At 34.4% G+C, this 21,375-nt stretch overlaps 1 protein-coding gene across 1 annotated transcript; it reads left to right on the top strand.

Annotated features, from left to right (window-relative positions):
- The first annotated feature begins 1,604 nt into the window (after positions 1-1,604).
- LOC136025420 (hematopoietic prostaglandin D synthase-like) lies at positions 1,605-21,359 on the top strand. Its single transcript, XM_065701445.1, has 4 exons — positions 1,605-1,785; positions 4,065-4,232; positions 6,827-6,975; positions 21,146-21,359. The coding sequence occupies exons 1-4, from the start codon at positions 1,650-1,652 to the stop codon at positions 21,311-21,313; spliced, it is 621 nt and encodes a 206-aa protein (XP_065557517.1). The 5' UTR covers positions 1,605-1,649; the 3' UTR covers positions 21,314-21,359.
- The last annotated feature ends 16 nt before the right edge of the window (positions 21,360-21,375 follow it).

Consider the following 21,375-nt stretch of genomic DNA (forward strand, 5'->3'; position numbering starts at 1 on the left):
AAGATCGGGAGAAGACTCAATTGAATGGAAGTTAAACGTTCTAGTGCCGTTTTAAGTGGTCGAAAATACTGTGCCACAGAAAAGTGCTAAGCTGTAACTGGTTGGATATTCTGAGATACCATTCGATTAAAAATTATTAAAGAATGATTTATTGAGATTCCCAGATTTAGAAGAAGTAATGTCTTATGGTGGAGCATTCGTTTCTAAGTATCGCGTATTTAACAGAAAATATACGGTTAATAGAAACATTTATTCTAAAGTATTACTGAGGTAAATTGATGTTACTTGAGTTTTCGTATAAATATGTACAGTGACGAAAAATTTCACATAAAAAAATATTGAGAAGGACCGCTGAGTCATTGTCTAGGGGGGAGGGGATAAAGTTGGGCCTGATGCTTCCAAAAGTAAATTTGATGACAAATTTTCTAACTTTTTACGATGCTTATAGATAATATAGATAAATATAGAATAATGTCTGAGAAGAGGAGAGGAGTTAGAATTAATCTAATTAATTTAATTAAAATTAAACCTAGAAATTAATATCTCTTCCCCCTTAATATAGAGTAAGCTTAAATATGGGTATGCAGGGTACTATCTCTCTTTTATTGCTGAAGTTTTTTTTGTTATAACATAAAAGATTGCACCGATATTTTTAACGGACTATATCCAGTAATCACTGCCAAAATCATCCGGGGGGGGGATCAATCCCAGCTGGATATGTGAAGCACCGACTGAGACGAGAGAAAAGATCCCTCCTGGAGCAACCCCAGGTGGGAGATTAGAAGAACTCTTGCTAGTGCCGGTCCTGATGATCAAGTACCACTCCCTGCTGATGGCTGGTGAGTGATGGCCCCTCTCTTTGGAGGAAGGAGTATGTCAGCCCAAGTCGATCTGAAGTTAGCGGTCGGTTTGGAAGAAATGTGTTCCTTGACACTACCAAGGTAGATCCTTCTGCAAAGGGGAAAAAAGAGAAAAACAAAGGAATAAAACACATCCACGATCATTTGTTCCGGGAGAAAATCAAAAGTATAGTTTTTTTATAGGAATTTCAAACTTCTACAAAGTAGTTCACTAGTATGCTAAATTGGATGATGTAATTTTCATCAAAATCACTCGCCCTTTTGAGTTTTTTCTCTTTTTTGAAAATAGCGTAAATTTTTACAGGTTCCCAGCTTTTTTCGGTAACTATAAACTTTATGAGAGCTATATGAATTTAATGCATTTGTTCACACACTGCTCGTTACCATGAATAGTGTATTATAAAAGAAATAAACACAGAGCCCAAAATTTCCATTTAAACGTCGATAAAACAAATTTCTTGGTGAAACTTGTCTCCTCCCTCCTTAGGGCCCTGACGGCACTCATGATGCTTCCCTTCTTCATCTTTTTTTATCCAAAGTCAATATTTAATTTCTTTTGCTAGATTTTTTCATACTTACCTATAAGATATCTTTAAAATAGCTCCCATTTCTTCAGTATGATTACGTGATAAATTGTTTCTTGAAAAATAGTACTATGCATACAAGAAACAAAACTGCCTAATCATCACGACTCAAATATTCACATAATGAAAGATAAGAAAATCAAACGATTGAATAGCCTTTTGTAAACTAAAGCATTAGTCCCAAACTAGTAATTCCCGATATAAAATGCCAAAAACCTATAAATTGACATATTTTAATCTAAGGGCCAAGGGAGAGCCTATTCGCTTAATCTTAGCATACGGAAATATTCAATATGAGGATAACAGGATAGAATTCTCAGATTGGCCTGCATTAAAACCAAGTAAGTGAAACTTATCACTTTGTTAGATCATTTAGTAAATACAATTTACAGGTGGTTTTGGGGGAAGGACAGAGGGGGGACTAGCCTGGATGCAGAAATTTTAGGGACAAAAAATTTCAAACGAATACTCTCACAGTTATTAATAAGGTAGAGAGCCCAAATAATAAATAGAAATAATTAATAAATTATTTGTTATTTAATAAAAAAAATTTAAATTAAATTATAAGTCTAATAATTAAATTAAGGTGATTAATAATAATTAAATAAATTAAATAATAAGTTAACAAATAAATAATAATGAATTATTAATTTATGAATTGAGAACAGTTTTGTTAAAAGTTGCCCTGCAAATTTTGTGGAAGATAGGGGGAGGGAGCTAATCAGGATTTTGTCCCGGATACAAGAGAGGCCAAAACCACGACTGATACAACGACAGAGAAAAGGGTAGACATACAATTTAAATACAGAGACAAATAAATATTTTCCCAGCGGAAAGTAAAGCTCGGAGGGCTGGGATAAACCTAGACTAGAAGAAAAAAAGAACAAATAAAAGAAAATGAAGCGGCATATAGTAGATTAGAGAATACCCAAGAAAATAAAAAACAAGAGGTCGGTAGGATCAAGAGCAACAAGAGCATAAAATTAAATTGGATAAGATTCTCATTAGAAAATACAGCCTTCAATAAAGTTTATATCCCCCCTCGCGGTTGAGGTGGATCAAAAACGATATATTGCGCTCCAGGAGTATTACAGGAGTGTGGAAAACCTAAAAGATATATTTAAGTTTTTTTTCTTTCTTGTCTTGAAAAAGTAGTTGTTTAACGTAAAAAGGAGTTAGTAATGGGGCCGGGAATATGTTTGCTGCTTTTTGAAAAAAAAGCCTATTCAATATGTACCTCCAATTAATTCGCTAGAATAAGTTTATCCATGGATAAACTTTATCCACAAGTTTACCCTTTTGTGGTCCTGGTTATGAGGACTACGTTTCCTGGAAACACTTGTTATAAAATGTGAATTAAATGCCTAACGGGCAGGAGCTAGAGGGGTTAAAGCTTTGAATCGTCATTTGGACGGGATTAAGGGATGATGGTGATGACATTAATATTAATTACGGCGCGAATGATTTTAAGACAATGAGAAAGATTTAGAAAAAGACGAAGATGGTAGCTGTTAAGGTTAACAACAAATATAATGTTATCAATGACAACAATATCGCTGATGTTAGAGGTTATGTAGCTGGTTACCTAAACTATGACGATTCTGCCGACCTACCAACGTCGATATTGACATTAATAGCGATGATAATTATGATGGCAGTGGGGCGATGATAGTTGTTACATTTACTTTCTGATCAGCTGGTGTTCTAGTACCTCTTTCCAGAAAAATAAATCTATACACACTTGAAATTTGATTTAAATAGTTTAAAATGTATATGCAACTTGGCAATTAACTCTAACTAAAATTGAACAACATTTTACCGTGTGGTGACGAGATAAATTCTTTCCTGACATTGGATCAAAACATCTCCCCCGCTGTAACGTTTTGCATATCTGGGCTTAATGAAAAGTTATTTCTGTTTCAAAATAATTTTTCACTATTGTGCTCAAGTCTCAGAAGCAAACAGGCATGACTTAGGCTAAAATGTGCCAGCTTTTATAGAGGGTTGCAGTTTTTGGATAATTCTTTGGGTAGAGGGATTTGGTCCCGCGTTTCCACCTATGTGCTGGTTGAATTCGGTTGAATTCGAAGCTTTACGTTTTTGAATCATTTGAGTTCTTATAAATTATTTCTGGACTGAGTTAGTGAGTGATTATCATTCATATGCTGTGTGTCAAATTATTCTGGACTGATTTTTTTTTTTTGCGCGGCTAAATTATGTGTGGATTTAGTTGTGGCTGTTTGATTTTTTTTAATGTTTAATCCATTATGATTTCACCTTTTTTTATATCAAATATTTTCTGGGCTGTTTCACTTGGGCTGAATTTTGTGCGAGTTGGGTTTTGTTGGGTTGAATTTTATGCGATTTTAGTTTAACGCGGGTATAACACTGCCGGTTGGGTTTTGACGTATTTAATTCTGTCCGAATTGAAATTCAAGAGAACCATATAAATACATATGAAATAGTCTTGACTGGGTACCAGGCCCCTGAGAAACTCGAACCTCTTGATTTTTCCCTATTTAACTTCTCCGTTTCACTAGACTTGTTGCTGGGGCCCGCTCAGCGTTTTTATGCAACATTTTAGATTTCAAATATTTTAACTAATGCATATCCATTTCAGAAACGCCCTTTGGTCAGCTACCAGTTCTTGAAGTAGATGGAAAACCATTGGCACAATCTAACGCCATAGCCAGGTTTTTGGCAAAACAGTGCAATCTGATGCCCGCAACAGATTGGGAACAAGCTCAAGCTGATGAATTGGCTGACCTTGCAAATGATATCTTTACAAGTAATCTTCTCCGATATTTTGCTTCTGTAATTCAAAAGGATAGTTTTTGTATTTTTCCTAATAAATTTGTGATCAATCAGCAACAAAAAGAAAAATTTGAATAAAGTCATGCTTTTGAATTGGCTGACCTTACAATTTATATCTTTACAAGTAAGAATTTCTAAGCTTCTGCTTCTTTAACTTAACAGAGTATTTTTTGATGACTCCTTTTGTCAGTTTTTGATCAATCAGCAAAAAAAAAAATTTAACATGTTCAAGCGGATGAATTGCTTGACCTTAAAAATGATGTCTTTGTAAGTAAGCTTCTCAAAGTTTTTTGCTTCCGCAGTTCAAAAGGTTAATTCTTGATGTGCTTTTTTTTTATCAATCAACAGCAAAAAGAGTTTGAAAAACTCAATTTGAAAAATTGATTAACCTTGTAAAAAATGTCTTTACAAGCTCTAAGCTTTTGCCTCCGTAATTCTAAGGGTTATTTCCTTATAATCTTTTCTTATCAATTTTTGATCAGTTAGCAAAAAACAAGCTCAAGCTGGCTGATCAGCTGACTTTACAAATGATATCTTTCCATGTAAGGTTCTCCGTGTTTCTACTTCAGTAAAAACAATTTCAATATAAATTTTAAAGAAAAAAAAATGATAATTTTGACTATTTGTTAGGTTCGATAGTTTTTGAACAGTGAACAAATTGTGGCTTTCATGACGCAAAGAAAAGTTCTATAGTTTTGCAAGCTCCCTTAATCACTTCTTTATTGAAGCAAGAATTAAAGACCGAGAATACCAAAGATAAAAGGCAAACAAAAAAATTCCCTAAAGCAAAACAAAACACCTAGAAAATGTAAGGTAAAACATAATACAATAATAACAAGAATATTACTTCACATTATCATAAAATAAAGTGCACTGTTAGTGCATATGGATGTGACGTCATTCGAATGGAATCTTTTTACACGATTAAGGCTTAAACGAATTCTCTCAAACTCATGACCAATCTAGACTTTTTTTCAAGCTGGATAAATTTTCAAACAATGAGGCGTTTTTGAGAAAAATATATGCACAAGTACACAATTACTGCTCGCTTAAAGACTGTAGATACAATACCAGGACACCAAACTTGGTCCAATCCCTGGTTCTCGGCACGTTGCAGACTCGTTCCTTCCTCTTGTTTATGCTTCACAGAATCACAAATTTTTAAGTTTTGCATTCTCCTGGGATTCGTTGTGATTCTCGCTATCGCTTCTCTTCTACTGGCATATTTTGTTGGGTGCCATTTTGGTTTACGACTCGATGTTATCCTCACTGTCACCTGTCTTTTAACCACAAATTTCGTTCTGCAACATTTTTATTGTGATTGGTTATGATGCTTTTTGTCACATGTCTTCTAACCACAAATCTTGCTATGCTTCGAGTTTTAAGTTTTAAGCTATAGAATGGCAAATAAGCTATTTCAATTGAATTAGGAAATTCTGGTGTAAAATCAATCCTCCTTCCTGTTTATCCTTCACAGAAAAATAAATTTTATAGGATTTATATTCTCCTGAGAGACAATCTACAATCTCAGCATTATTTTCATCTACTCCTTTTTTGACAGGCACTGAAATAATACGCTCCTTCATTCAACTGTAATTTTGATTTTTCTTCTAACTACAGATTTTGTTATGCGAAATATTCATTTGGAATTCAATGTGATTCTGTTTGCTGCTTGTTCCACGTCTTTCACTTTAGCCGTTCGGACTCATTTGTCATCTTGTATAATTTTGCATGCATCATAGATACCGATTACCGAAAACGAAACGACCACCCTGGGAAAAATTGCTATAAGCTGCAAATACACATCCTAAAATGTCCTAGGGTCAAAATAGGGTCAAAAAATGTCCTAGGGTCAAAATAGGGAAAAATTGCTATAAGCTGCAAATACACATCAATGTAACGTCACTCACATAAAAAAAATGATTTTTTCCAGAACTAAGGCTCTTAATGAATTTTACCAAATTCTTGACCTAGCTAGGTAGTTTTTCTAGGAAAGAACATCTTAGAAGCAAAAGAAAAAAAGAAAAAAAGAAAAAAAAAGTGGAGCCAATAGACAATTATCGCTCGTTTAAAGAAAGTAGATATATTTATTATTTGTGGAAAACCCTTATTTCTTTATAAATCTTCTTAATTTGTGTGTCAAAAAGACGATACATGAATTATTAGATGCTTATTAAAAGGTAATACATTGATTTTTTTGATTGGTTTAAATTTAACATTGATTACGCATTCAAGATAATGATTAATATTTTTTTTTGAGGGGGCCCATAATAATGTAAAGATTATTTGACAATTTGCATAAGGGAGTACCCGAATACTATATTATTTTTTTCTGGGGTAAGGCAATACCCTTCCCCCCTCCGTATGTTCTTGGGACTAGTATGTAGTTGCTTAAAAATTAATATGGTGCTTACGTGTTATAACGACGACGCCAAAGAAGTAAAATTAGGCTAATTAACTATTTATTCAGCTCATTTTAGCGAGTCTTATTTATCTAGAAACGGATTTCTGTTTTGTTATTTTTTTTTTAGATTATAATTTATTTAAGTTATAATCAGCTATTTTTAGTGACAAGACCGGTCAATCTAGTGCTTGTAAGAGATGATGCAAAGAGACAGTCTGCAATTCCTGAAGTACTAGCTTCATTAGCACCCCTGTTAGACAAAGTTGAAGCTCGTCTATTGGCTAATTCTCATGGATGGCTCGTTGGCAATAAGGTAAAAAAAATATATCCAGATTTTTCAGTTTTTCTATATATATATATATATATATATATATATATATATATATATATATATATATATATATATATATATATATATATATATATATATATATATATATATATATATTATTATTTAATACACATGTATATTAAATATTTATATATATTACCCAGACGGATAGACAATGCGGCCTCCACCATCCTATCTTCTCAAGAAAAAAAAACATGTATAAAAACAAATTTGTATCGTTTAAAAATACGGTAGTTGTCTGGCAAATAAAAAACATTTTATATTCTTGTTTTGGCCCATTTGTTCGAAAATTTGGGTCTGAACAGACCAAAATTGCTGTGTACCTTATTTTGTGGGTAATAGCCTTAGGACATTCATAAATCTTGAAATTTATTAAATAAAAAAAACAAATTTTTTTAGCTGAAAGTAAGGAGCGACATTAAAACTTAAAACGAACAGAAATTACTCCGTATATAATATGGGTTGTCCCCTCCGCAATCCCTCGCTCTTTACGCTAAAGCTTTTAATTGTTTTAAAAAGTAGAATTGTGGCAAAGAGTCAAACTTTAGCGTAAAGAGCAAGGGATTGCGGAGGGGACAACCCATATTATATACGGAGTAATTTCTGTTCGTTTTAAGTTTTAATGTCGCTCCTTACTTTCAGCTAAAAAAAATTAGTTTTTTTTATTTAATTTCTGAACGTTTTTGAATTAATGCATGTTTGGTTTTGGCTCTCCGCACATAAATTATTAAAATGAAATTTGTATATTAATTCTTTTTTTGTCTAAATGACTTTCTCTTAGTTTTGATCAGACGATTTTGAGAAATAAGGGGTGGAGAAGGAGGCCTAGTTGCCCTCCAATTTTTCGGTTGCTTAAAAAGGCAACTAGAACTTTTAATTTTTAGCGAACGTTTTTATTAGTAAAAAATATACGTAACTTATAAATTAGCAACTTACGTAAAAAACTTTCATAATCTTATATTTTTACTATGTATACAAGGGGGTTTGTATCCTCGTTAATACCTCACTCTTTACACTAAATCTTAAGTTTTGTCCCAATTCTTTAAGAATGACCCCTGAATCAGAAAGGCCGTAGAATAAATAATTGAAATTACTAAACATACTTTAGCATAAAGAGCGAGGTATTTATCTCCTCCTAAATACCTCGCTCTTTATGCTAAAGTATTTTTAGAACCCCTCTTATGCGTAATAATCTCTGTTAGTTTTAAGTTTCAATGCTACTCCTTCCTTTCATTTGAAAAAAGTTTTCATGTTTATTTTTCATTGTTTTCTTATAGTAATGCTAGAAAATCATGCGCCCTTTTCCTTGAATTTTTCTTCCCCCATGACAGATTCCTCCAAGGAAAGATCTTCCAACATAGCCCCCTCCCCTCATCCCCACCCCCAAACAAAACCCCCCCCTGAAAACGTCTGTACACTTCCCAATAACCATTACTATATATAAACACTGGTCAAAGTTTGTAACTTGCAGCCCCTCCCCCAGGGATTGTGGGAGAGTAAATTATCCCCAAATATATAGTTATTATGGTTTTCGACTATGTTGAACAAAATGGCTATCTCAAAATTTTGATCTGTTGACTTTGGGAAAAAAATGAGCGTGGGAGGGGGCCTAGATGCCCTCCATTTTTTTTGGTCACTTAAAAAGGGCACTAGAACTTTTCATTTCCGTTAGAATGAACCCTCTTGCGACATTCTAGGACCACTTGGTCGATACGATGACCCTTGGAAAAAAAAACAAACAAATAAACACGCACCCGTGATTTGTCTTCTGGCAAAAAGTCCAAAATTCCACATTTTTGTAGATAGGAGCTTGAAACTTCTACAGTAGGGTTCTCTGATACGCTGAATCTGATGGTGTGATTTTCGTGTGATTCTATGACTTTTAGGGGGTGTTTCCCCCTATTTCCTTAAATAAGGCAAATTTTTTCAGGCTCGTAACTTTTGATGGGTAAGACTAAACTTGATGAAACTTATATATTTAAAATCAGCATTAAAATGCGATTCTTTTGATGTAGCTATTGATATCAAAATTCAATTTTTAGAGTTTTTTTTTACTATTGAGCCGGGTCGCTGCTTACTACAGTTCGTTACCACGAACTGTTTGATTCTGGAATTACAATTTCAGTGGGGGAGAAATTAGTTTCCGTAGGGGGTTTTTGCCAGGGAGGTATTTCAGGGGGCATTTTCCTTGAGGTTACCTTCTGGAGGGGGGGGTCTGTGCGGGGATAATTTCCACTGGGGGTAATTTATGAGGGTATTTTCTTTGGGATAAACGCCCGCCACCGTTTTTAATGGGGGAGTACTCCTGCAACCTTCAACTCGTACTTCTTTCCAGGTAAGAACATCAATTAGATTATTTATGTTACACCTATGATAACTCTAAATTAGAATGGGAGCCGTCACCACCGAGCACCCATATCTTAGCTTAGTTGAAAAATTTTCCTATGTAGGCCATTTTTTCTTTTTTGCATGAAACGGTATAAACACAGTTTTTCTATGGCGCGATATCTTTTGCCTTTAAAAAGGGCATTAGAATTTCGTTCTGAATGAGCCCTTCCATGATACCCGTGGACCAGTGTTTCGATGCGGTCGCCGAGTAGGGAAAAATTCAAATAAACACGTGTCCTTGACAAACGTTCTCGATACGAATATGGAAAATTTTGCGTTTTTGTACCTAGGCGTTGGAAACCTCTCTGCTAGGGTTCCGGGATATTAGAGTTTAATAGCATTATTTTCATCAAGATTTCTGTTCTTCTAGGGGAGTTTAGCCTATTTTTTAATTAGACAAATTTCCTCATGCTAGTAACTTTTAATGGATGATTTCAAACTTAATTTATATTATATATTTGCAATCGGCCAGTTCGTAGTAATCAACTGTAAGTAAGGAGCAACTTGCCCCAATAGTAACCAAAACTCTAAAAAACTGAATAAAGAATAGGCTTTTGATGCTGATTCAAATAAATAAAATTCAAGTTTAATGTTGGTCACCAAAAGCCACGAGCTTGAAAAAAAAATTCTTGATTTTCCAATAAAGGGAGACACACCCCCAAAAAGTTAAGTGATTTTAATGAAAACCACACTATCAGATTCAGCATATCAGAGGACTCATTGTAGAAATTTCAGACTCCTATCAACAAAAATGGGATTTTGTATGTTTTGCCCGATGAAATATCACTAACAAATGTTTATTTGTTGACTATTTTTTTCCCAAGGGTGATCATTTCAAACAAATGGACATAGAAGATTGAGAGCAGGGATTAATAGAACCGAAAAAAAAGGTTTTAATGCCTATTTTAGGTGACCAAAAGGATTGGAGGGCAACTAGCCTCCCTTCCTTTTTCCTTTTTCTTCAAAGACATCTGATCAAAATATATACACAGCCAATCTATTCATCGTAGTTGAAAGGTTTAATAACTACAACTTCGAGGATGAGATGACCCCCTCAATCCTGTGGGAATGGGATATAAGTTACACAATTTGCCCACTGTTGACGCATAGCGTTTATAACAGGGAAAAATACAGATTTTTCTTTTTGGGAGGGGGGCAAAATTTTTTGTGGGGAGGGGAATTTTCCAAGGTGAGGATTGTCTGTAGATTGAATAAATTCCCAGTGGAAATGTTTCAGGCAATGTTTCCTGGCATTATTTTAAAAACAGTCAGAAATAAAATTAAAAAAAAAGTTTTTAGCTTTAAGTAAGGAGCAATATTAAAACTTAAAACGAACAGGAATTGTTTCGTATATTAGGGGGTCTGACCCTTCCTTGACCCTCGCTCTTTACGCTAAAATCTGTTTCCACAATTCTTAAGAAAGATTGCTCAAACACAGGGGCCGTTGAATTTGAATGAGAAGCATTCTTAAAGGACTTCAAATTTTTTAGCGTTTTTTAGTGATTTGGCAATTTTTGAAAACTTCAAATTTTTATTTTCAGCTAAAAAAATTTTTTTTAATTAAATCACCATAAAAATTTAATTTTCTTATGTATATATTGTTATTAATTCTCCAGGTAGGGATGGAGTCTCGTGATGATTTTCTTGAATAATCGGTTTTAGTGTTTTGTCAGTCTACGTTTTGTTGTTGTTTTTTTTTTGCATGTCTTGTGTCTGTTACAATGGCCTAATAGGGCTTTCGTGCGAATAAATCTATCCATCTATTTATATATTCATTTGTATTATTACCTGTTGTAGGTTTATTTGCTATGATTGTTTATTTAATTCCTGTTCGTTTTGGGTTTCATTTATTCTGCCTTTCCTTTTCTTTGAAAAACTTCTCTTTCGGAGAATTTTTTAATTAATTTCTCTCCGTTTTTGACTGCCAAAGTTTCAAGTGTTTCAACATATCCTTATTTCAAAATTTGGTTGGATCCATTTGGGGGAAAATTGGTACAAGAGGGCTTGGTTGCCCACCAATCACTTTAGACTCCTAGAAAGAGAACTAGAACTTTCAATTTCCATTTAAATGAGCTTCATCCAAAGTTTATACAACGACTCCTTCCATAAGAACTTTACATGTTAATAGTGGGAAACTAGTGTAACTATTAGTACTTGCCCCAGAAGCCAGGAAGGAGGTCAGTCAATCGTAGAGGCATGTTTATTTTTACTCTGTATTATTTTGCATTACAACTTGGTATTAACACCCCTTTCATAAGAACTTTATATGCCCTCGGGGCATATTTTACAACCCTTGTCCCCCAGCTCTGGGGGGGGGGTATCAACTCCGGAGGCATTCTTATATGATTTTTGGACTATTGTTATCTTAAATTGTTATCTTAAAATTGCGATCCGATGAATTATGGAAAAAGAGGGCGTGGTACGGGGAAGTTGCCCTCCGATCACTTTTGACCGTTAAAAAGGGAACTAGAACTTTCAACTTCCAACAAAATGATTCTTCTCCAAATTTTATACACCCACTTCTTCCATATGAAGTGCCTGTCGGGGAAAAATATTAATAATTAAATAATAGGCAACTTCCTTTACTATAGGCAACACTATAGCGTTGAACCTGATAAGGTAAAAAAGATTAGACATGGTTGAGTATTTTTCATTTTTTCTTGAATAGCCTGAATAGAAACCAAAACCTTACATTTTAAAAACCTTACTTTAAAAAAATGATAAGGCAATCTTCTGGTCCTCTCTATAATAACAAAATACGAAATCTTTTTTGTTTGGGCACGAAAATATGTTAATGTTAATTATCTTGACACCTTTTATGCCATAGTGTGAGACCCTGAGCTGAGCTGCAGTGATCTACTGTATTGATGCAAAGTTTGAAAAGCCCTGTGGGATAGGAAAAACTGAACGCCATCTCTTTATCTGTAAAATGTCTATTTAAGACCAAGTATCGCTAATGATGGCGGGCTTCAGCTATGAAAATATCGAACATTGGACCTGATGTACCTGCTTCTAGCTTTTCAGTTTTTATTATTCTCAAAACTGTGTTGGTGTCTCCACTTTTTTCTCTATTTAAATTTTCTCCTTTTTTTCATGTTTGATTCCATTAGAAAAATTCGAATGGAAAACCAATTTGGGTTCAGAAAAGGGAAAATTTCCCGTCTATTATTTTTTTTCATGTTTGATTCCATTAGAAAAATTCCAATGGAAAACCAATTTGGGTTCAGAAAATGGAAAACCAATTTTGATTCAGAAAAGGGTTATCTACGGATATGGCAGTTTTGAAATCGGTTGTTTGGATTAGTAATGCATTTGAAGCTTGTCTCATACCAAAGGTGTGTTTTCGGATATGATAAAAGTGTTCAATACGGTGGACCACTCAGGACTTATTCAAACTCTTGACTCGATTGGGGTCAAGGGTTCAAGCCTGGAACGGTTTTCATCGTATCTACACAATAAGTATCAGATAGTTTAGAATCGATCATTTTTATCTTAAAAAAAGAAAAAAGAGTGCGGGGTCCCACAAGGGTCAATTCTGGGACCCCTCTTTTTCATCATTTTCATTGATCGAGTGAAGCACTACCTGTCGAAGGCTGGTACCCTCCTGTTTGCAGATGATACTTTTCTTTTTCTGGCAGCACCTTCACTTGATGTTTTGTATAATAAAATTCATAATGCAGTTTCTGAATTCCTAACTTTTTCTCAACAGAATCTGTTAACCCTAAACTTTTCTAAAACTTATTTAATGATATTTTCTAGACTTTCGTCAAGTACTGGAAATGATCAAATCACGGTTCGAGGAAATGTGATAAAAAAGTAACAACAGCGGAGTATTTGGGGTTTTTAATTGATGAAAACCAGTCGTGGAAAAACCATTCAAGTGCGATAGCTGAAAAATTAAGCAGAGGTCTTGGGGTGGTGTGACGAATTAAAAATCTGGTCCCAAGAAAATTCTAGAAAGGATTTATTTTTCTATATTTTGTCCATATATTAGCTACGGATGCTCTATATGGGCAAGTAATTTTGTAACATGTTTCGAAGTAGTAAAAAAACTTCAGAATAGAGCTGTAAAACTATTATCGGAATTTTATGATTCTGATAGGTTCCTGCTCATGAGCATTGTAAAAAGAATTAGTTAATGGATGTATCCCCAATTCAAGATCACCAAGCCGCGATATTCTCGTACAAATATTTGAATCGCCTGCTCACCTCTGCTTTTGAAAATCTTTTTAATTTTAATAGAGGCCGTCATGATCATAATACAAGAAAAGCTGATAACTTAATTCATGAGTTTAGGAGTACCACTTTTGCATCTTTTGTGATTCACCACTATGGTTCCCCTGTTTGGAATATTTTGCCCGAGTGGGTGACAAATGTGCCTAGTCTTCTGGCTTTTAAGTCACGGGCAAAGAAGTTTCTTCTATCTCATTAGTGATTTTGATGTGAAGCCCACTCCAGGTTGTCATTCTATTCAAGGCATTTCCCTGATTTTCTTTGCTGTTAATTTTTTTGCCTTTTATCTTCTCCTTGTCTTTTCTATGTTCTCTTTTTTCCTTTCTTCCTTCGTCAGTCGAATTTCTTGTTTGTTGAGAAGCGCGTTATGAATGTGGTTTTAATTAGCTGAGAGTGATAACTTTGCTTGCCCTTCCAAGCTTATTGCCTTTCTTGGCAGGCGAATGACGAATAGTTTTTGTTTTCTTTTTTAACAAATATATATCTTTCTCATCTCTCTCAAAATTCGATGTTCCAATTCCAATTTTTCTAAAGTGCCCCTTACTTCTTCCCGCTACTTTTTACTTTAAATTCTATGACTTTACCGAAAAAGGAGGTGCTCCTCCCTTGCTTTAATATTTGCCTAAATGTGTTACTAATTTTTAGATTTAGATTCAATTGGGTTTCGTTCAAATATATAAAAATAAATAAACATATATTACACTTTTCTATGCAAAAAAGCACAAATGGAATCCCTTAAAATTAACAATTCCTCTTAATCACACGCTACCGTTCTCGCTTCACTCTTCAACGAAATGACATCCCTCATCAAAACAAATCAACATCTAAAAAAAATCTCTTGGTTCTTTTGGAAAGCACAACTACCTTAACCTTACAAAATAATGGTAGTAATAATGAAAACGGAGACAATAATAATAATAATTAAATAAAAAACGATTGATTATTAATTAGCTCTATTTATTGAAAATCAATCAGATGATTTTTTTGAATTATTTTTAAAACTTGTATTTTAGAGAAAAGATAGCATATTGCATGTCCAAGTTACTCAAATGTTATCTTTAATTGCTGCTAAAACCTCTTTTTTTTTTAAAGAATACAAAATTAGATAAGTTACAACTATCAGTACTGGCAACTCATTGCAGTGTGTGCAGTGCAGTGTGTGGGGAAAACCGAGCCATAGAGGATACTCCTCAACCCCACCATGTTCAGAGCTTCACTCTTTGCTTCCTCTTAATAATTATATACCCCAGAGATCAGAATTCTATGACCTGCGGATCACCGAATAACCCATTTAATAATTTAAAGTGACCAACTTTAGCCCAAAGAAAAATGTGACTCATAAATCGACAAAATCATACCATATTAAAATGAAAAGCGTATTTTAAGAATAAAAAAAATGAAAATGAATAGTAAAATAAAAATTTTGGTTTGATTGCAAAGCTGGGGTACTAGAAGTAGGTGGTAATTATGCCGCTAAGTAATTATTACGTAGTTATCCAAGTGAAATAAATTTTATTATTAAAAATATATATGTCACCATTTGTGATATGTCACCATTGACACCTATTTGGAAAAATAGGTGTCACCCGGAAATGTGGTATACTTGCCCAATTTGCGGTGATCTTGATGGGTTAGACTATTTTCTTTTCATGTGTCAGGGGCTAAATGAGCTAAGAGGGAGCTTTCTTAGGGTGGGTGGTCGTGAGCCCCTTCTTGGAACTTTGAAGTCGACGTCGAAAATAAATATAGTAGCAGTGGCAAATTTTGTCCGGAAGGGTCATGTTATTCGAAAGTCGATTGTTACATAATTTAGTTTGTTTGTTGTTATACATGTATGTATACGGCCTGAAAAATGGCTTTAAATATAGTCATTCATTCATATATGTCACCATGGATAAACATAAACCAAAAAAGAGGCTATTTTACAAAATGTGACAGAAAAGTATGCCTCTAAAATAGTAACAAATTCATATTTACTTTGCGAACACATGTAATGACCACCAGGACTTACTTATAGTTTAGTTGCCAGCTAAAATCACACTCCATCTGCCGGCTTTGTTGCAGATCTTAGAATTAGTGCCCATCATTTACAGACAGCAAATTTTCTGAAAACGTATTCATAGATTGCTCCGAACACTTATTCAATAGCCTCATAAATAAAACATGTAATTTAGAGAATAAAAGAAATACCACTGCCAGCTAAAAACTTTCAGTGTCATGTTCAAGATACGGCCAAAATAATGACGAACAGAAAATAAAAAGTGTTACAGATATAAAAGTATATTCACTAGAAGATTGAACATGTTACTGACCCAAATGTCCCATTTATTATCAGTTTTTGGCTAATTTTCAACCTCAGCAAATAAAAAAATGCCGCCAACCCCTGATCACCTTCTCATAGATTTTGTGTTATGACCTCTTCCCAGGGGCAGATCCAGGGGATCCAGGGGGACCTTAAGCCCTCCAAGGTTTTTCTGGCGCCCTCATTCGCATTCCGTTCTTTTTTCTGTTTTTACTCCTTTTTAAAATATACTTGTCAATTTGATAAATTATTTATCGGTGATTTGCCCGATTAACACCAAAAAGCAAAGCTTTCCTATGAATGTAAAGAGCAAAGTTGAAACTTAAAACGAACAAAAAGTATTTTTCTTCAGCCGGTTCAGTATATATATATATATATATATATATATATATATATATATATATATATATATATATATATATATATATATATATATATATATATGCAAAATTGGCATAAAAATCTTTGATTGCTGCAAAGATTTTTCTACGAACTTGGAACTTTCCCCTATTTCAGGAAAATAGATACACTTATTTCATAAACGTGCTAACACAGTTATAGCTATTTGTCTATTCACAATGACATATTGAAAATTAGCCTTGTAGCCAAAAGTTCAAAATGGATAAAAATAAAAAATATGGACGAGCATAGAATGGATAAGAGACGAAGACTGATAGCTGAATGTGCATGGGTATCGAAGGATATTTCCTGATATTTTGTAAAATATTCGAAAATACCCAGAAACCGAAAGATAGGTTTTGACTATTAATAAACCCCCTCCATCCTAAAAAAATTCCTTAATGTTAGTTTTGTGACTAATTAAATAGTGAAGGCCCAATAGGGCTTTTCTGCGAATAAATGTATCTATTTATTTATTTGAACTATATAGCTAATTTGGTTGAGATTAGATGAATGAAAGAGTTAAAAGCAATTTAGGTCAGGAACAGATACATGAACTTGGAGGGGCGACCCACCTCCTAAGACACTTCTGGCAAACTTATTCCGTTCTTTTTTCTTTTTTTAATCTTTTTTAAGATAAACTTTTTAATTTGATGCCCACCTCGAGTCACATTGGCGCCCTTGGTTCAGAAGCCCCCTTACCCAAGATTTTGCTCTTGATCTGTTAGAGATTAAATAAAAAAACAAGTTTTTTTTAACTGAAAGTAAGGAGCGACATTAAATCTTAAAACGAACAGAAATTACTTCGTATATGAAAGGGGCTGCTTCCTCATCAACGCCCCGCTCTTTACGCTAAAGTTTGACTGTTTCTCTCAACTCTTCTTTTTAAAACAGTAAAAAGCCCCTTTCATATTTGAAGTAATTGCTGTTCGTTTTAAGTTTTAATGTCGCTCCTTACTTTCAGTTAAAAAAACTTGTTTTTTATTTAATTTCTGAACGTTTTTGAATCAATGCATGTTTTGATTTTGGCTCTCCGCAGAGGAATAATTAAAACGAAAGTTGTATATTTATTTTTTGGGCTAAATGGCTTTCTTGTAGTTTTGATCGAATGATTTTGAGAAAAAAAGAGCGGGGGAGAAAGCCTAGTTGCCCTCCGAAGGCAACTAGAACTTTTAATTTTTTACGAATGTTTTTTATTAGTAAAAGATATACGTAGCTTATAAATTAGCCAACGTAATGAACTTTTGTATTCTCATGTTTTTATTACATGTATGAGGGGGTTAACCCCCTTGTTAGTACCTCGGTCTTTACACTAAAGCTTAAATTTTGTCCCAATTAATTAAGAATGACCCCTGAATCACAAAAGCCATAGAATAAATAGTTGAAATTACTAAAATACTTTAGTGTAAAGAGGTATTAGGAGGAGGTGAGCCCCTCATATGCGTAATAATTTCTGTTCGTTTTAAGTTTTAATGCTGCTCCTTACTTCCAGCTGAAAATACTTTTTCATATTTATTTTTTCATTGTTTTTTTTAAATAATGCTAGAATATCCTGCGCTCCCTTCAAGGAAATTTTCTTCCCCCATGACACATTCCTCGATGGAAAGTACCCCTAACATATCCCCCTCTTCTCAACCCCTCCCCCAAACCAAAAAATCCCCCTGAAAACGTTTGTACACTTCCCAATAACCATTACTATATGTAAGCACTGGTCAAAGTTTGTAACTTGTAGCCCTCCCACGGGGGCTGTGGGGGAGTAAGTCTTCCCAATAACCATTACTATATGTAAGCACTTGTCAAAGTTTATAACTTGTAGCCCCTCCCAAGGGGACTGTGGGGGAGTAAGTCGTCCCCAAATACATAGTTATAAGGTTTTTCGACTACGTTGAATAAAATGGCTATCTCAGAATTTTGATCCGTTGACTTTGGGAAAATAATTAGCGTGGGAGGGGGCCTAGGATCCCTCCATTATTTTGTTACTTAAAAAGGGCACTAGAACTTTTCATTTCCGTTATAAAGAGCCCTCTCGCAAAATTCTAGGACCACTGGGTTGATACGATCACCCCTGGGAAAAAAACAACCCAAACAAATAAACACGCATCCGTGATCTGCCTTCTGGCAAAAAATACAAAATTCCACATTTTTCTAGATAGGAGCTTGAAACTCCTACAATAAGGTTCTATGATACGTTGAATCTGATGGTGCGAGTTTCGTTAAGATTCTATGACTTTTAGGGGGTTTTTAGCCCTATTTTCTAAAATAAGGCAAATTTTCTCAGGTTCGTAACTTTTGATGGGTAAGACTAAACTTGATGAAACTTATGTATTTAAAATCAGCATTAAAATTTGATTCTTTTGATGTAGCTATGGGTATCAAAATTCTATTTTTTTAGAGTTTTGGTTACTATTGAGCCGGGTCACTCCTTACTACAGTTCGTTATAAAATTATAAGATAAACCTCGTTTTCAGGAAAAAATTTATCATATAATTAAACCTGCTTGCCAGATTTTCATCTTCAGAATGTGTTTTCTTTTTTTCTTTTTTTTTGGCAGATTTGTTTTGTTCTCTTTCTTGTGAGCCTGTCGATTTAGGGTATGGTGTCTGTGCTTCAATGATGGGTACATGACAAGGCAACTTATAACATTAATTTATGTTAAGGAGTAATTTTTTTGAACTGTCCCTGTCTACTCCCTACTCAAAAAATTCTTAATTTAGTTTTGTGACTAATTAAATAGCGAATGGCCCAATAGGGCTTTCATGTGATAAATCTGTCTATCTATTTATTTTAACTATATAGCTAATTTGGTTGAAATCAGATGAATGAAAGAGTTAAAGGCAATTTAGGCCAAGAATAGATCCATGGGGTAGGGGAGGGGGGGTTTACTCTTCCCCAAGATATTTCTGGCGCCCTTATTCTGTTCTTTTTTCTTTCTTTTTTAATCTTTTTAAAATAAAACTTTCAATTTGGTGCCCACCTCGAGTCAAACTGGCGCCCTTGGTCCAGTGGCCCACTTACGCAAGATTTTGCTCTTGATCTGCTAGACATTCAGACATGAAACTGCTCGTACGATCAGTTTACGAATCATTTCGTCATAAAATTACAAGATAAACCTCGTTTTCAGGAAAAACTAATCATATAATTAAACCTGCTTGCCAGATCTTCATCTTCAGATTGTGTTTTCTTTTCTTCTTTTTTGGGCAGATTTAATTATTCTCTTTCTTAAGAGCCCATCGATTTAGGGTACGGTTTCTTTGAGTCAGTGATAGGGGTATGACAAGGATGGGTCACGGAAGGGGAGACACATTATAAAGGGGGTTTTGCGAAATGTTTTGGACATTTGAGTTTGCGGAGTGGGATTTGGGAGAGCTAATTCACATGCCCTATATTATTCAGCTGCCCTACTGTAGTAAGATGCAGGGTAGAATACTATCTTCCTAGGATGAATTCCTAGTGGAATATCGTCTGTGTTATCCGAACATAATGTGGAAGTTTGGAACTACCCAGATTGATGAGGTCGGCGTAGGCTGGCTGATTCACAAGTATCAATTATCTCAAGCTCTATCGTCCCTGCAAGACAACTTGGAAGACTATTGAATTTTTTTATTGCCCTTGTCTCCCTCCCTTTCATCATTGACTACCCCGATATTACCCCCATATTTTGGTTATTATCACCCCGAAATTATGGGGGATAAACAGATAATGACCATATCAAAAGGCACTGTAAGTATGGGTGCCAATAAGATCCTCAGCAATATATCGAGAACGACAGGGAGATTTAGTTTGAAACTTTCTTGGCTACTATTGCTACTTCTTCTCTTACAATTTAAATAAATAAAAGAGTGCAAGTGCCTCCTGGCTGTCCAAGAGTAAAAAATTCCAGGTTGTCACAAATTCTATGGCATGATAATAAATTTTACTTTCCCCAGTAATTGATTTTTTCCATCCAACTCTAAAGAAAAAAAAGATTAGGCTGGTCTAGTCATTTAAAAAGTCGCAATGAAGCCATAGTAATTTATTCATCAAAGAATCTGCTTGTGTCTGTTGTTAATACGCATTTTACTGCTATAGGAAAATATTATTGGCTTTCGAAGATGTTTCTTTGTCATTTTACATCAGCACCAACCAGATGCACACGAACGAACTGGACTGACGAAAGCGTTATTTAGACCCCTCCCCTATCATTATGCTTGAATCAGATTGACACCCTTGGTCCAGTGGCCCCCCAAGATTTTTCTCTAGATCCGCCCCTGCCTCTTCCTATCACATTTGAGAACTTCTTTCAGTTTGGTCTCCAGTCTACTTTCCGTTTATCAAATACATTCTTTTATATCTTATTTTGAAAATATATACGGATACTATGCATAATTTTCTCTCTGTCTCACCATTTATCTGTTCTTCTTTTCTCTCTCTCTCTCTCTCTCTCTCTCTCTCTCTCTCTCTCTCTCTCTCTCTCTCTCTAGTCTCTCTCTCCCTTTCTTTCACCCTTTACGTCGTTGTTTACCTTAACTGTAATAGGTGATTGACTTTATATTCCACTTCTATAATTTTTACATGCAGCTATTATTGTTTCAGTTTTTGATTATTTTCTTTTCAAATTGTTCTTATTTACATGCTTTCTTTTTTCCAACACTATGGACACCATATAATAAAACAAGTAAAATATTCCTTTGTTTGTTCTTCTTTTTTGTGTTCTTAGTGGCTTTTTATTCTCAGGACTTCCTTCTTTAATTTTACACAATAAAAGACCACCCACCTGTATTTCTTGCATGGAATCTTTTTATAGGTTAACAGTTGCATTTTTTTTTTCAGATTTCCTGGGTTGACCTTCTTTTCTTCGCAACAACTGAGTTTTGTATCAAGCTGCTTGGAAAAGATGCGTTTTCGAAATACCCAAAACAACAAGCACTATTTAAAAAAATCAAAGAAATGCCTCAGATTGCTGCTTACCTCATTAAAAGGAAAGATACAATGATGTAAATCTGATATTTTACAATAAAAATGCAATAAAAGGTGTCATATTCTTTTCTTTACTTTCATAA

This window comes from Artemia franciscana, chromosome 3, assembly GCF_032884065.1.
Source record: "Artemia franciscana chromosome 3, ASM3288406v1, whole genome shotgun sequence".
Taxonomy (NCBI): domain Eukaryota; kingdom Metazoa; phylum Arthropoda; class Branchiopoda; order Anostraca; family Artemiidae; genus Artemia; species Artemia franciscana.